This window comes from Motacilla alba, chromosome 2 (genome assembly GCF_015832195.1).
Source record: "Motacilla alba alba isolate MOTALB_02 chromosome 2, Motacilla_alba_V1.0_pri, whole genome shotgun sequence".
Classification (NCBI taxonomy): domain Eukaryota; kingdom Metazoa; phylum Chordata; class Aves; order Passeriformes; family Motacillidae; genus Motacilla; species Motacilla alba.
The window spans coordinates 29,405,083-29,420,146 of record NC_052017.1 but is presented as its reverse complement, the minus strand read 5'-3'; the positions used below and the strand labels follow the sequence as shown (position 1 = coordinate 29,420,146).

Here is a 15,064-nt window from a genome sequence, read left to right as displayed (position 1 = left end):
TTAGCAAGCTAGAAACACTAGATACAAACAAAAAAATTGTTTGTAATCCGGCCCAGCCCTTTCTAATGTTCAGTGAAATCTGAGGCTAGTCCAACCTGGTGTCATACTTTTCAAATAACCTTTTCTAATTCATATGCAATTAAGGTCCACAGAACACAGTTTCACTCTGAAGCAAGTTGGATGAAAATCTGGTTTCTGAGAACCACACTCTTTGCTGTACTGAACTCTACTATAAACTCACTGCGCAGCAGGCCTGAGGAGACTGATCTAGAGATGATGTAACAATGTTGACTACTGACTGAAAAACTGAAACATACTGAGGTGTGTTACAAAACCAGTAACTTTTCTCTGTCAAATCTTGGCATTTCCATATTTTAAATTTTCTAAAATTACCTAAAGGTTTATTAAAAAATTGACTTTTTATGGATTAATAAAGCCCCCATAACCATGTCACAGTAACAGAAGATTTTACCTACATGTTTAAACAACTGTTGTGCAAAGAGAGCATTAAAATGGAGCAGTTGTCTCAATGGCTTTGTTGTCATTATGATGCAGGCACATGCTTCCTGGATTACACATAACCTGCACCTACACATCTTTGCTCTGACACACATGCAATGTTTCTCCTTAGTTGTTACTCAATATAGCAGCTCCCTTAAGCATCAGCCAGTAACATGTGACAACTCTGCTGTAACGTCCATACTGCTTGATCTTAAAGGCTCATCTATTTAATCTTCTATTTCTCTTCCCCTTTTATCTCCAACAGAAGTACTGCTCTATGTGGCAATGAATGCACCATTCCCTATAGTAACACTGATTCTTGGACTGATTAGTCTAAGAAACGTTGTCATTTATACTACAAATTAAAGTCTTTCAATTTAAAGTATAATTAATATTTTAATGGTGCTGTACTATGAATAACAGCGCTTATTTAAAGTGCAAAAAATAGTAATTCTCACCTTTGGCTAATGTGTCCACAAAATTCAAATAAATTTAAAGGATGCTATTTCTTCCTTTATTAATCTAAAACTATCTAAACTTTTTTACATACACAAATTAAAACAGCCCAAAAAACAAACAACTAATCTGACAGGGAAACAATAAGTTTTGTTCTCACCTTGTACACTTGGTCCAGAATCTCCTGACTGGGCAGGATTTAATGCCCAATGTAGCTGTCGTTGAAACTCAGGTCTGTCTTCTGTGTGAATCAATTCAAATACACTCTGGTGTATAATATCCGACTAGGAACAAAAGGAGAAAGGTGAGAGAGAATGACAATAAGAAAACCATATCACAATATGGTACAAGATGTCTGATTGACAACACTGTTATGGATACAGCAAAATCCATTTTGCTCAGGGATAAATACATACAATCACATGCAGGTGGCAAAGCTTCATGAAACAATTTTTAGCAGCTCAGTTACACACATGACTATAAACACAGGAACCAATAATAAAAAAATATTGCCTTAGAAAAAGTAGTTACATTATGTCAACTATTTCTTTACCTGCTTTTACCTAAGAAGGCCTGGAAATGCTATGCTTAGGTTCTGTTTAAAATATTTCATTTTATATACTGGTAAATAAAGTATTTGCCAGCTAGTTCTTAACTTGACCCACTGTTGGTGCTACAGGAACACAAAAGAAGCTAAAGACCCTGAACCAAACTGCCAAAACTAAGCCAAGCAGAATATAAACAGTGGATTTGTTCACCTGAAAGCTTTGTCACTTCTTAAGGATGTGTTAAAACACATAATTATTAAGCCCTTATTCCACTACCAGTGTGTGGTTAGGAAGGTGATCTAAATGGAAAAGGCTCAAGGGAAAGGATAAGTGCTTAAAGGAATTTAAGGTGGAAAAAACCACCCAAAATACTCAAGGAAAGACTCAGTTGACTGAGAAGAGTTAAGATCCTGTTTTTTGGCATGTTTCAAAAACCCAACCATTATATAAACAGAAAATATTTAAATAAAACATAGATCTAATGTAATTGAGATGAACTGGCAAAAGCAGAAGCCTAGGTCAAATTTTGCTATGACAAATTTCATAAAACAATCAGTATTTTCCAGAATAAACTGCCAGAAATGCTAATTTTTGTAACTTTAAAACTTTACTTCTATATAATGCCCTTGATTTACTAGCATTACTTCATGAATGTTACGCCCAATTAGTTTCACAAGCTTTTTTCTCTTTTCATTCCCCAGCACTGAAGGAATACGTAAACCCAGGAATAAAAACGAGTTTTTTTAAAATATTTTCTTTTATACAAACTTTCCCCAATCTCTTATCCGTTACCTGAAACTGCAGACTAAGCAAGGTTTCTTGCTATTTTTAGACAGCAGATGAATCAATTAATATGCAGCATTCATGGATATACTTTGAGAAGTATAACTATCATCATCATTCTATCATCTTCACATAAAGTAATCCCAGGAGTTTTCTAACAAAGGCAGAATTTGCCTGCTATGCCTCAGTCTTTAGTACTTTGGCACCTGGTTTTCAAGCCCAGTGAAGTCAGCCATAAGTGATCTGCACCATAAATAGTAAAAAAAAAATGCTTGTCTTGAATTTAATAATTAGATAAATAAACATAAGCAAGAGAACAAATTCCAAAAATACCAAAATCAGTCACTTGATATTTATAAATCTCAAGGCATATGGAAATAATTTTTCATGAAAGGTTTCTATTAAAATAATTACCTTCCCATTGAATTATGTCTCACTCAGTATCATAAACTGGGTAACACCACAGTATAAATTTCAAACAGTTGTTCCAGTAAAGAATAATTAAGTGTGAAAATTTCCTATCTTGCCTAACTCAACTTTGGAAATTATATTCCTGTTGTGCTTGGCCTGACATCCTGGCTATGTAAGCTGATAGAAAATATGGTTTCAAAGTAATTCAACCTAAAGTACCTAACAGAGAGTTTTATTACAAAAAAAAATTTAAGACCCTAAATATGAACAGCGATGTTACCTGAAATTGGGCTAAACCTCTGAAAAAAAAATAGAAGAAAATATAAACTTACTTGTTGGAATCCCAAGTAGTCTTGGATAGTAGAAGAGACATAAAAAACCAGAGCATCTGCTGTAACAACTAACACAAATCCATTTAATGCCTGGGGAAGAAACACAGCAATCTATCAGCTTCAGAGATAAAATTCCAGATAATTATTGTGTCTCTAGGTCTACCTATACTGTAGTCCCCCAATAAAATGTGAAGCATGCAGAAACACATCATTGTCTGACAGTACAAACAGGATTCCTCATTGTATCTCTCTAGCATAAGTATTAAAATGAAGAAAATTGGATCTAATGAAAAAACCCAAACTTTATTTTAAAATTTGGTGGAGAGGCCAATCCGTGTTGATGAATTTTCAATACCCCTGATTGTACAAGACAAGGGACATATATGAAGAACTATAACTTTATCTAATATCAACCACAGTTCACAATGTTTGTGTGGCTCAAGCCTTGGATACCCCCAGCTGCCCACAGCACAAACGAGAGCCATGTCACAAACCTAGTCCCAAAATCCATTCTATTCATAGTGCAGACAGGCTGCTGTGGACAGGAAATCAAGCTATCAAAATCCCCTATATAGTCCAAGAAAACATTTTATAGTTTACTTAAAATAGAAAACCTCTGCAAAAGCAGACTGTTGCAAGTAAACAATGTTTTTGAAGAGATTTCCCCCTCCGTGGAGCAGCAGACCAGGCGGCTCCACACTCAAAGTCACGCAAAGGGCATTTATCTGAACTCCCAATCAATACGGTCCATGGCAATTGTTGTGATAGCAAACAGTACATTTGTGACTTGGCAGCTCATCTGAAAGGTGCCGATTTACTTCTATGGATTTCAGTCAAGATTTAACAAAAGGCAGTCTCTCGGGGCTGGATTGAGTATATTGTGCCACTTAATTTCCTCCGCTGCATTCAAAGGCAAATTTGGCCAGCACACTCAAAACAATTTTTTAAAAAAACCTCTTTATTTATGCAGTATTATTGTACATAGAAAATGTAAAGTAAGTGAAGGATATCCTATATCTTACTGCAACAAAATAATCATATATAAATGAAATATCTGATTAAATGACTGGTCTTTAAATGCTATGAACCACTCCAGTTTAATGTGTAAGTATTATTTATTCTACTTTCATAAACAATTGTTACCTCCCTAAAAGCTTCTTATAAGTTTAGTAAATTTTACGTGAATAAAGAATGAGATAAAAAATCAATAATAATCTGAAATGAAATAGCATAGCCAATCCAAGAAACCTCGAGTGGTTACACAGAATCCTTGGTTTTGATGAAGCTCGCAGCAATTTCACGGGAGCAGAATGCCGCAGTGGCAGGTGCTCGTGTCCTCTGCTGACCTGTTCTGCAGGGCATTTCACCTCAGCTGGTTGGCACAAAACATCTGCAAGCTGCACAGCATCTAACTTTGTCTTAAATGTTAGAATAGGTTATTCTGGTCCATTTCATACAGAGCTACCTACACTTTCTGTGCCTGGAATTCAATCACATTTTGCACTGGCCCTGGTACACAGTTCATCTCGAACCAGGATTGTTATTGAGATAGCCATATGCATGATTTAAGCCAAAAATTCTGTAAAATGCATATATCTGGATATATCAACAAGTGAGAGATGAGTTCTGATGGAGGTTTCGGCAAAATGCAATCCAAAAATAATTATCTGAAAACACATAATGAAATTTCTAAGTGAGTTTATTATTCTGGAGAACTGAAGATGATATTTGTGCCTCTAAAAATACTCTCAATGTTCCTAATAAAGAGGTAATTACAAAATTATTCATTACGGTTGAGAATTAAGTTTTAAAAATTTCTTAAAGGTCATCATTTTTCTTACACTTTTTAATAATAAACTTGTTTGGGCTGTAATAGTTTTTGTATTTAAAATAAGAATTTGAAATAATTTAAAAATTTTTAAAGGGAATTTAGCTTGCTTTTAAGAAAGACACATTCATGTATTTGATCTCTGCTTACACAATATATTGAAGTGGTAAGACAGTTTCTATGTTGGAAATTAAAGACAATTTTCTGTTTGTTAAGAAGCAAGAAAGAACAACTGATGAAGAAATAAAAGCAAATACAAATAATAAGGTGCTTATTCATATCACCTTGGAAAAAAACAAAAAAAAAGTAGGGAGATAGTAAAAGGAAAACATTCATCTTCAGTTATAATTTATTCACCTGTGTAACACAAAACACTTCTGAGCATAAGTGGAAGGACTTTATCAATATTTACAACTTACTGCTTCCTTTCATCTTCTAGAAAATTCCCAATTTCATCACACTCATGACTTGTTACATAACCTAAGAAAACTCTATCTACATATTCATTCGCATAAATTTTTTCACATATATAAAATATTTACAAAACAAATTCATTTATAAAATTTGGTTAATTTACTTCCCAAGAGAGGCAGAATTTTCAGTAATAACTATATCACCCACTTAATTTTCACACTGGAAGAGTTCCCTCATATAACTTCAAGTCAGAAGTCATAAACCCCCACTATATTTCAGATTAAATAGATGCCTCCAATATAAACCATATATTTCAGTTTTTTAGGTTCTTTTCTGTATAAAAGAAAGCTGTTCTCTGGCAGTGACTCCACAACAGTTCTCTGTCATACTTTATTAAGGTTAGAAAATGAAATAAATGTCCTAGTTTTTTTAGGTGGTTAGAAAACAATTTTCAATTAGCATCAATTTAAAATAATTGTTTTGCGGGATTCTTAGAACCCGTTTTCTTTTCTAGTCTTTGAACACTGAGATTCATTTTGTTTGAAGCAAGCAATTGGCTCTGACTGACTGATTTGCCACTTTTGATAGATACATCAGTGTGAAACCTGTGTAGAAGACAAACTAACAACATATTTCAAATGGAACTGCAGGTCCCAATAAAATCCATTCTGTGAAAGTAGTTAGAACATAGCAATATGTATATTTGCAATTTCTTGAGTTTAATCTGGACTTGGTAGCATATAATTATCCATATGCTTTGACACTCTAGGACATTAAAACAGGCTAGACAATTTTAAAAAAAAACACACATTTTTTAAATTAATATTTTCCATTATTTTATATAAAAGTTATTCAAAGTATTTTAAAATTTGTCCTGAGTCTACACTATGTACGCTGAGTCCTTTCAAACCATTGAGAAAGCAAGATATTTCAGCAAGCCCAAGGCCTTTGAAGTTAAAAATTGTTTCTTTCAGACAATTAGTCACCAAATTTACAGTAAATCAGTAACTTATCTGGCCCTTATAAAAACTGTTCCTTTATATTAAGATCTTTATTAACAACAGATGCAAAGAGATGGGGACTCCCCCCCAATAAATTACTTAGGAACACTGAAGAGAAGCCCATATTCTAACATCCACTCTAAAGTCCCTACTACCAAAAAAAATGCAAGATAATATTACCCTAAAGAAAATGAGGAAAGAATTTCACAATAAGAAAACTTTTTCTATCTTACCCCTGAGCATCTAGTATGGTAAATACAGGTGTTTGGTTTTTTTAAGTTTAGGTATTTGTAAAATATGTCTATTGCAAAACATACCTGCAATAGGAGTTCTCCTTCCAGGATCTGCATCCCTTCTCCACACTTTCCTGTTCTAGAAGTTTCCTGAATGCCATTTCTTTCTGGTCTGGTAGAGCTAGATGATTTTAATGCAACTAGAACAAAGAAAAGAAAACAAATTTGAGCAATCTTTGAAAGGCTCAATAGAAACTTAAGTAATGATCTGCTATTTTGTGTAAGAAAATAAGTATTTAAATATATGCATTTTTATATATTATAAATACAATCTAATGAAAGATTTTTGTTTCCATGTCAAACTTTTTCCTTACCTTAAGAGTGAACCCTCCAATTTTGTCATCTTTCCCTTTTCTATATATAATACTTTCACAAAAAAACATTATTATTGCAATAAACCCAAGTCTCATCATTTTATACCTTATTTCCCTCTTCTCCTTACTATAGGACTCGCTTCTAGATTGTCCCTCTTGTGACAAATAAAGGACAGTTTTGTTTTCGTAGGCCATCCTCCTATGATGGTAGCCACTCTGTGTTAAGGTAGGAAAGCACTTGCACTTATTCTTATCCCACTGAATTTCAGACATCAAACTATGGTTCATCAGACAGGTAAAGCCTGCTCTAGACCTAGACATCCCTTCAGGGAAAGGAAGGAAAGAATCATGAACCCTAAATGCATGGTATAGAGTAAAAAATCCCAACAAAACAAAGAAAGGTATTTCAAACAAAAAGATGAGGGTATTTTCTGTCATAGTTAAATTTTAACCTTTTAAACAACTAGGCACTCTTTCAAACTTCGGATAAAATACTATAAGAATGAATCATCATTATTCAGATCACAAATATGTCTGATTGAAAGAAAAAACTACCCAATGACTAAGAAATGAATAATCAGATCATATTGCTATGAAGTTCCCAAAAGACATTCCCATCTCTGCATCCTTCTAATAAATAGGATGCTGTCAAATAAAACTACATACTCAAATATCATCCATAACTCAGAATTTACCTGCTTTTCACTGCTCAAAAAAAGAGGGGGAAAAGAAAGAAGCCTTCAAATCCGAAATTAGTCTGAGTAGGTCTGTAGTGTCTAAACAGCTTAAAATTACTTGAACAATTGTACCTAAAACCTTTATCATAAGATTAAAGGCCACCACCTCCCAGCCCCAAAATTTCTATGACACAAAGGGAAATTTATGATTGAATAAAACCTATAAAAACAACTGCACTTCTGTAAAATTCAAGTTTCTCACAATGATTCAAGTTTCTCACAATGATGGGATATTCAGCCTAAATTTCAAATGATTTTTCAATCTGCTGAAAACCTTAATTTTTCCACTGTTCAGAACTTTATTCAAGAATCCTGAAGAACTTCTGTTCACTCACTTTTAAATTACATTAAATTCTATTTTACACTATATATATTAACTGGAATAATAAATGATGCCTTTCCCATTTTTTAGTTTATCATGGTAGCTAAGAACCTTCAAGCCAGACAGTTTCCATTAAAATGTACCTCAAAGGCACCCCAGAAGAAAAATGTGTTCTTAAGAGACTAACTGATTAACAGATCAGAATGTATCTAAAGGTTTGCTTTGAAATTAAAACCCTAATGCTGTTCTTCCTACAAGGTACTCAAAATGTCCTGCAACCAGCCACACAGAGGTACAGTCACAGCAAATTCATGTGAATACATTACAAAACCAATTTTTTTTCTAGCATTATTTCAAAAGGATATGTAGAATATTCACTAAACACCCCCGAAGCCAACAGGCAGTAGGAGAAAACATTTTAAAATGTATGTTGTATGATTAATGAAAAAGTACATATTCAGCTGTGAAAGCTGCAAGTAAAGATGCCTAATCACCCTTGCCATTCTGCAAAATACTATATGTCATTAAATACAAGTGGGTTTTTTCTTTTATAATGTCTGGTAGGATTAAACACTGTCCGAGAGAAAATCTATCAGGCTTCCTGAGCTCAAACATAGCCAATGCATTGGTGGCTATATTCCTCCTAACTTTCAAGGCGCACAAGAGGTAAGAGTTAAGTTAAACATTTTCCTGAATTGGAATCTACACCTTTTGCAGAAATCAGAATGTGGATGCAATCAAGCTGTTTACAACTAGGGCACATGGAAAATTGCCAACAATCAGGATTAGTAAAAATGGAAGATACAGTGGAAACTAGAGCTGTATATCCATAGTTTGGTATGCAACTCATGAAAAAAAAAAAAAAAATCCAAATTTACTTTTTTTCTGACAGATGAATCTCAGGCCTGTCAGTGCCCACCACAAGCCATCCAAGTTCCTGGCACTAAACAATCCTATATACCGAGACACACACTTGTAATGTGTGCTTCTACGCTGTCAATTTGAAGGCTACCAGAAACAAGGAACCTTACAGCATGGGAGGACCACCTTGATAAGCAGAAGTTCTGAACAGACTTAGCCACACAATCAGGTGGCCTCAGAAATACCAGAGATATAATAATAGGTAATGGAAAGGAGAACTACATCTTAAAAACTACATCTTAAAAACATAACTCATCTGAAAGAAATATTACCATCACTCAGTCAATAGTCACCATCACTCAGCTTAAAATCAGCCATGTGTGTTCTGCTAGTTCTCATAGTCTGTTTTACTCATGTCATCAGACAAAATAATCTCAGTAGTTCATTACTTTATAGTCTTTGAATCTCTGAATTAAATAGATTTAATTGTGGGCTATCCTCTCTCAATTTTCCTACACAGGAGATTAAAACATGAATACCCCACAGAGAAAAGAGGAAAAATCTGTACATATACTCTAGATAATATTTGCCATCAAATCACTTCTCAGAATTTCCCATTAATAATTTTAAAGCATCAAAAGTACAGCAAATTTGCTCTTACTTGTAAAAAAACCCCAAGACCAAATAAGCAAACAAACAAAAAAAACCCAAACCAAAAAATTTCAGTTACACAACTCAAGCAGGAGGGTTGGATTGTAAGCACTTGCTTTCCAAGTAGGTTAATGATTGTCATTTAATCCTATGTCCAGAAATAAGTATCATTTCCATTGCCTGGACTTCCCTGATTTGAAGTACAAGTTGAATCTCAAAGACAAGTAGATAGTGACATTTAATAGATTTTTCTAGACATAAATATAGATATCTACATTCTGATACATTTGTTTTATGATTGTGAAATGCTTTAGGACCCAAGCCAGCAAATGTAAAAGGCAGTTGGTTTTACCTTACATCTACAAAGATAAATTCAATAACAATGGTTACATCAGTATTTACCAGCTTCTTATCTCTGACTTTAACCGTTACATTCAGGTGATAAGAGATATGGAGATGCAGTGTATTTTATTAGATTAACAGTATGGAGTGGGGGGAAAAAAATGTTTGACATACAGCTATTTCAGGTCTGAAACAGGATTCTAGCAATTGAGTTCTAACTACTGACAAAAGCAATCATTCATTTAAAAGCCATATAATTATTCGTTAAAAAATTATTTACGTAAGGACAACAAGTATTAGGTGATGTTCCTTCTTTCCAAGGCCCAACAGTCAGTATAGGAAACTGCATGAATTATAAGCAGCTTGCTGAATCAACTAATAATTCATGATAGATTAATTTCATTAATTATCTGCTAAGATATTCAGAAAGTAATCTAATATTATTCAAAATTATTTAAAATTATTTTCAAATTCCTTAAAAAATAAGTCTATCTACTGTCTCATTTATTTGCTATGCTGTCCTTCAAGAGAGACTCTAGTCCAAGATGAAAAATGTCTTTTTCACCTTCAAACACCTGATCTCTAGGGTTTATACTTGGTAGGTATGCTTCCCTCAAGCTCCAACCCACAATGAGCAGGTTCCTCTTCCTTCCAGGTTGTCACTCCTGTTCTCAATAAGAACCCTTGCCATTATTTCCTCACTTGACAAGCTGCTGCTCTGAAGTCCCAGCTCCACTATTTCATCCACTTCAGCTTGCAAAATCAACGACCAGGCAGCCTTCTGTAGTTTACAGGGCACCTTCAACACAAATCCTGTAAATGATGATTCCATATCCCCTTACCAGAAGTAAACAAAAACAGAGAATTGCAAAATTGTCACAGGGCAAGTGCAAATAGACTGAAACTAATGTACTTGAGAGGGCCCTACTTGTGCTAATTGTTGCAAAGTTAATAAAGTGGAGATGCAGAGAACTCATCATAAGGCATATATGTTAGCAATTATCTAATTATTATGAAGTTTCTGATAAGCATTCATGCAGAAGGCTGATTTAACACATACATACTTGAACTGTTGAATTTACTATTACTTTAAGAATACAATTTAGATAGTTAAATTACTTAGAGACAAAGAATTCAAAAACTGTTCCACTTCGCCGTTCATAAAAGAAGTGACAACCTACAGCACTTACACAAATATGCAAAAGAAATATCAATAACAGCAAAATCTAATAAAAATACCTTTAACCTCAATGTGACAAATATTTTATGTAATAATCAGTTGTCTGACCATAGAAAAACATAGTAGCATCCATCCAACATAGTGGGTATGAGGACACTGTCAATACTCAACTCAGCCAAAAAAACATAGTAGCATCCATCCAACATAGTGGGTATGAGGACACTGTCAATACTCAACTCAGCCAAACCAAGTTTATTATACTGTTTTCCTCAAATCTAGAAACTACTAAATTGAGAAAAAAGTACTTTTTTTTTCCCAAGTCATCAGAAAGAACAAAGTAAATGAGAAAAATAAAATAAAGGGTTTTTTTCTGTTTTGAGTGAATAAAGAAACTTTTCTGACATAAAGACACATTTGCTGGTGCTCAGTTGTGTAGTCTGGAGAGATTTTTCTCCACTGAAACCTGAGCATTCACACACCAAACATCTCTTATTTGATTATCAAAGGAGTGAAAAAATGTATGATTAAGTTTTATCTCAAAATTCATCTAATCCAGCCACATGTTATTAGAGTGCTGAATAAAACCATTTCAGCAACTGCTGGCTGAAAAGCTTTATGGAAACCATACCAAAGTACAATGTGTTTAGAACCTTTTCCTACCTCTTCCCCAAAGAAAAAGCATAGCAAATTGTTTTGGAGGAGTCTGAGTAGCTCACTACTGAGAGGTGTAGAGAACAGAACATCAAGATACCAAATTTTAAACTCATATTTAAACTTTTAAAATCATATTGAGATTCAACAAATTTCTTTGAATCAGACTTGAGATAATTTTTACTTTCAGGTGACTGATCTGTTCAAGGCTAAAACTGTATTGAAGCAACACTTCTCTAATATTGCAAGTATATCACTAACACATCAGTCATGCAGTCCTGGAATTTAATCTTAAAGAGCTTCCCAGAACTGCTTTAAATCAAATTTTGGCACGATTTCCAAAATCCGGCCAAACAGGTCAAAGTTTGCAGTCAAAGCCAATTGAGACCGTTTCATAACCTTTTCAGCAGATTTATAAATTCTCCTTGTCTGTTCTAGATTACTGTACGAAAACAACAGTTCTCTTGAGGGGGGTGGTCTTGCTCCAGCAACAAATGCTAAACTTCAACACGAAGATCACCAGCTAACACAAGACAAGGAGGGCAGTACTGAGAAAACAGTAGTTTAATATTAAACTCTTGCCTAAATCATTAACATAAGCTAAACTGTTTATACTGGTGAAAGATCCATTTTAAGTGGGAGAAAGTATTAAATATACACACCCATGTATCTACATGCAACCTTATCTATTTCCATTACTTAAGATTATATAAAACATTTTGCATCTGCCATCTCTGACACTGTCAAGGCAAAAATGTTTATGAAAGTTTAGTGACACAAGGAAAAGATGCAGCTAATTATTTTTCTAGGAAGATAAAAGATGCATTGACTGCATATTTTGTAAACAGCTGCACTTCTAGATAGCAAGAACTGTACATTTTAGTAATAAAACTTGTGAAGGATTGCTCTGTATTCAGAGATACAAGAGAAAATAAATAAAATTCAGAATTATCATAACTAGTTTTAAAGTCATAGTTATGTTACATGAGGCAAGATTGACTTCTGTGTCGGCTGCATTTTCAAGCAAAACACATAACATACAGGGGAGAAAAAGGTTTCACTGTGTTATGCATCCTTAAATTTTCCATTTCCTACTTTTTCACTTATGATTCTGAATAATTGTCAAGACAGATTTACAGTGGGTCCTCTTCCTTACATGTCTGATGATGAAACAATTTAAGAGCAGTCTTCCTGGTAAAGGTATTATAAATTACAGGTTAGCTTCTAAACTACAGTAAACTGTGGATGGATGGAGCAATGCATAACAACTTGTGTTCTCCATTACTACTGATACTCCAAAATGTAATAAATACATTAATAAAAACGTAAAAACATACATAAATTTTCTAATGTGCAGAGCAAGCTCAGAAGATTTCAGAGCAATATCAGAAGAAAGCACCTTACAAAAGCAGTCATGGAAGTTAAATAACCAGATTTTGTAAATATAAGCAAAATGAGGATGAAATTGTACATTTGGTAGTGACCAGTAACAAAGGATACATTCTTTCCCCCTTAAGCATTAATTATGACAGTAATAATTATGGCAGTACTGGAACTGTTTTCAAATAATACATTTTTAGGCAGAAAAATTACCAATAAAACATACCCAGGAGCTGCCTTTGCTTTCCAGAAAAATCCCAATATAGTTTAAAAAGTAGTTACAGCCAACCTTCAGCCTCAGAAGACATGGTACATTGATACATAATCATATTTTCAGGTAATGTGGAAACATATAAATATGTCTACATATTTAGGAAAAGCTACTGAAAGAACCAATAAGCCACAGAAGACAGGTATTCTTGATTTGGTCTCAAAGAAATTATTCATGTTTCAAGAGAGAGAAAATGCCATGAAGCAGCTATCACAAGAGGATAGATCACACCACCATGAATACTTTCAAAGAAATGTCAGTAGGTTATGGTTGGTGAAAGAACAGAAAAAGAGACTCAGGGGAAGTAAAACTTTTATCAGAGTGAGTTTTAACTGAAAAATTGTTTCCACTACTTAAAAAAAGAGAACAGAATGTGGGTAAGTGGTCAGGTTCTGGGCATTTCCTGGGCTTTTGAGAGTCAATAACATAACTGCTGTACAGATACAGATTTGCTTAATGATGTTACAAATCTCTAGAAATCAAATATTTCCATGTGTGCAGATTTTGTGACTGCAACCAGAGCCCAGCAGCGTCACAGAACTGCACTGGATACACTACAAGCTCTGTGCATGTGCACCCCTCCATTTCCAGCCATCCAGTACTTTCTTTCTAGCCCAAATTCAAACCAAATAAAATGCATATTCATCAGCTACACAACAAGACACAGCAGAGAGCACAAGTCTACCCATCTGCAATGATGTTCAAGTATAAAACAAATTTCTTTTAAGGGAGGAAGAAATGTAGGACTTGCCCAAAAATGCTTAGGCTAAGAACAGGAAAAGGAAATTTTCATCTCCAAAGCAGATGATTCCAAAGGTTAAAACTGCCTTAATACAAAAGTTTTCAATAGAAATTGTTGGGAACCTATAGTGGCTGTCACCACAGCACCTACAACAATATAGCCATTTGTATTTGCTAGACTATGGGGAAATATTTATACTTTTAGCATAATCAAGATAAAGAAATCTCAATATTAAGGTTCTACTAAGAATCCTACTTGAACATTTCAGAGACCATGGATAAAAACAGACCTACAAAACAAAAATAAACCAGTAAATATTTTGTCAGCATTGGACTGAAATTACTCAAGGTACAGCTCCAGAACTTCCCAAGGGCCCTGCTGTACTTACACTTCAGACATGTCTTCATGCATATTTTACACTCAACAAGAGAAAAGTGCAGAAGTGGTACACATTACTTGAATTGCTGCAGGACTCTAAAATAGTCTCTCCATTGCAATCAATATATAACGAACATCCATGAGGAATAAAAGCAGCACACAACATTTTTCTCAATACCAAGTACCATGATTTTTGAACATGCAGTATTTCAGACTGACCTAACAAAACCTATCTAAATTTAAAATGACCTTGTGTTTCCCCTGCTATTCAAAAAGGGTCCTAAGTGTAAAATACTATTTTTCATTTATCTGTATCACATAATACACTTAAATAATTTAGCATGAAAGCTATTTTTGGCATAAGGAAGTCTGTTGCTTGCCCTTTTAAAATTGACATGTCTGGAGTTCAGATCAGTTCTACTTGGTTTCCAGGTCTATGGCAAGGATACGTTTCCAATGTTCAGAGTTATAAATCATAAAACTGACAAAAACTTGGCAGGAGTGTCACCTTTTTTCCTACCTAAACTTCAATCAAATTTCATTGGCCAAGACTCAAAGGGAGACACAAATTTGCCAGAAATTACATTTCTGAATCACAAGATTATTTATAAGATAGTAAATGAGTACACTGACTTGTTCTGCTGGGGAAAAAAAAAAAAAAAAGATAA

General features: G+C 34.1%; 1 protein-coding gene across 1 annotated transcript in view; it reads right to left on the bottom strand.

Annotated features, from left to right (window-relative positions):
• The window catches only part of AHR (aryl hydrocarbon receptor), a 62,232-nt gene that overhangs the window by 16,877 nt on the left and 30,291 nt on the right, over positions 1-15,064 (bottom strand). The window contains exons 3-5 of the mRNA XM_038124572.1: positions 6,592-6,707; positions 3,032-3,121; positions 1,118-1,241 (exon numbers count right to left, since the gene is read on the bottom strand). Of these exons, the coding sequence (XP_037980500.1) occupies positions 1,118-1,241; positions 3,032-3,121; positions 6,592-6,707 (330 nt within the window). The remainder of the gene's footprint in view (positions 1-1,117; positions 1,242-3,031; positions 3,122-6,591; positions 6,708-15,064) is intronic.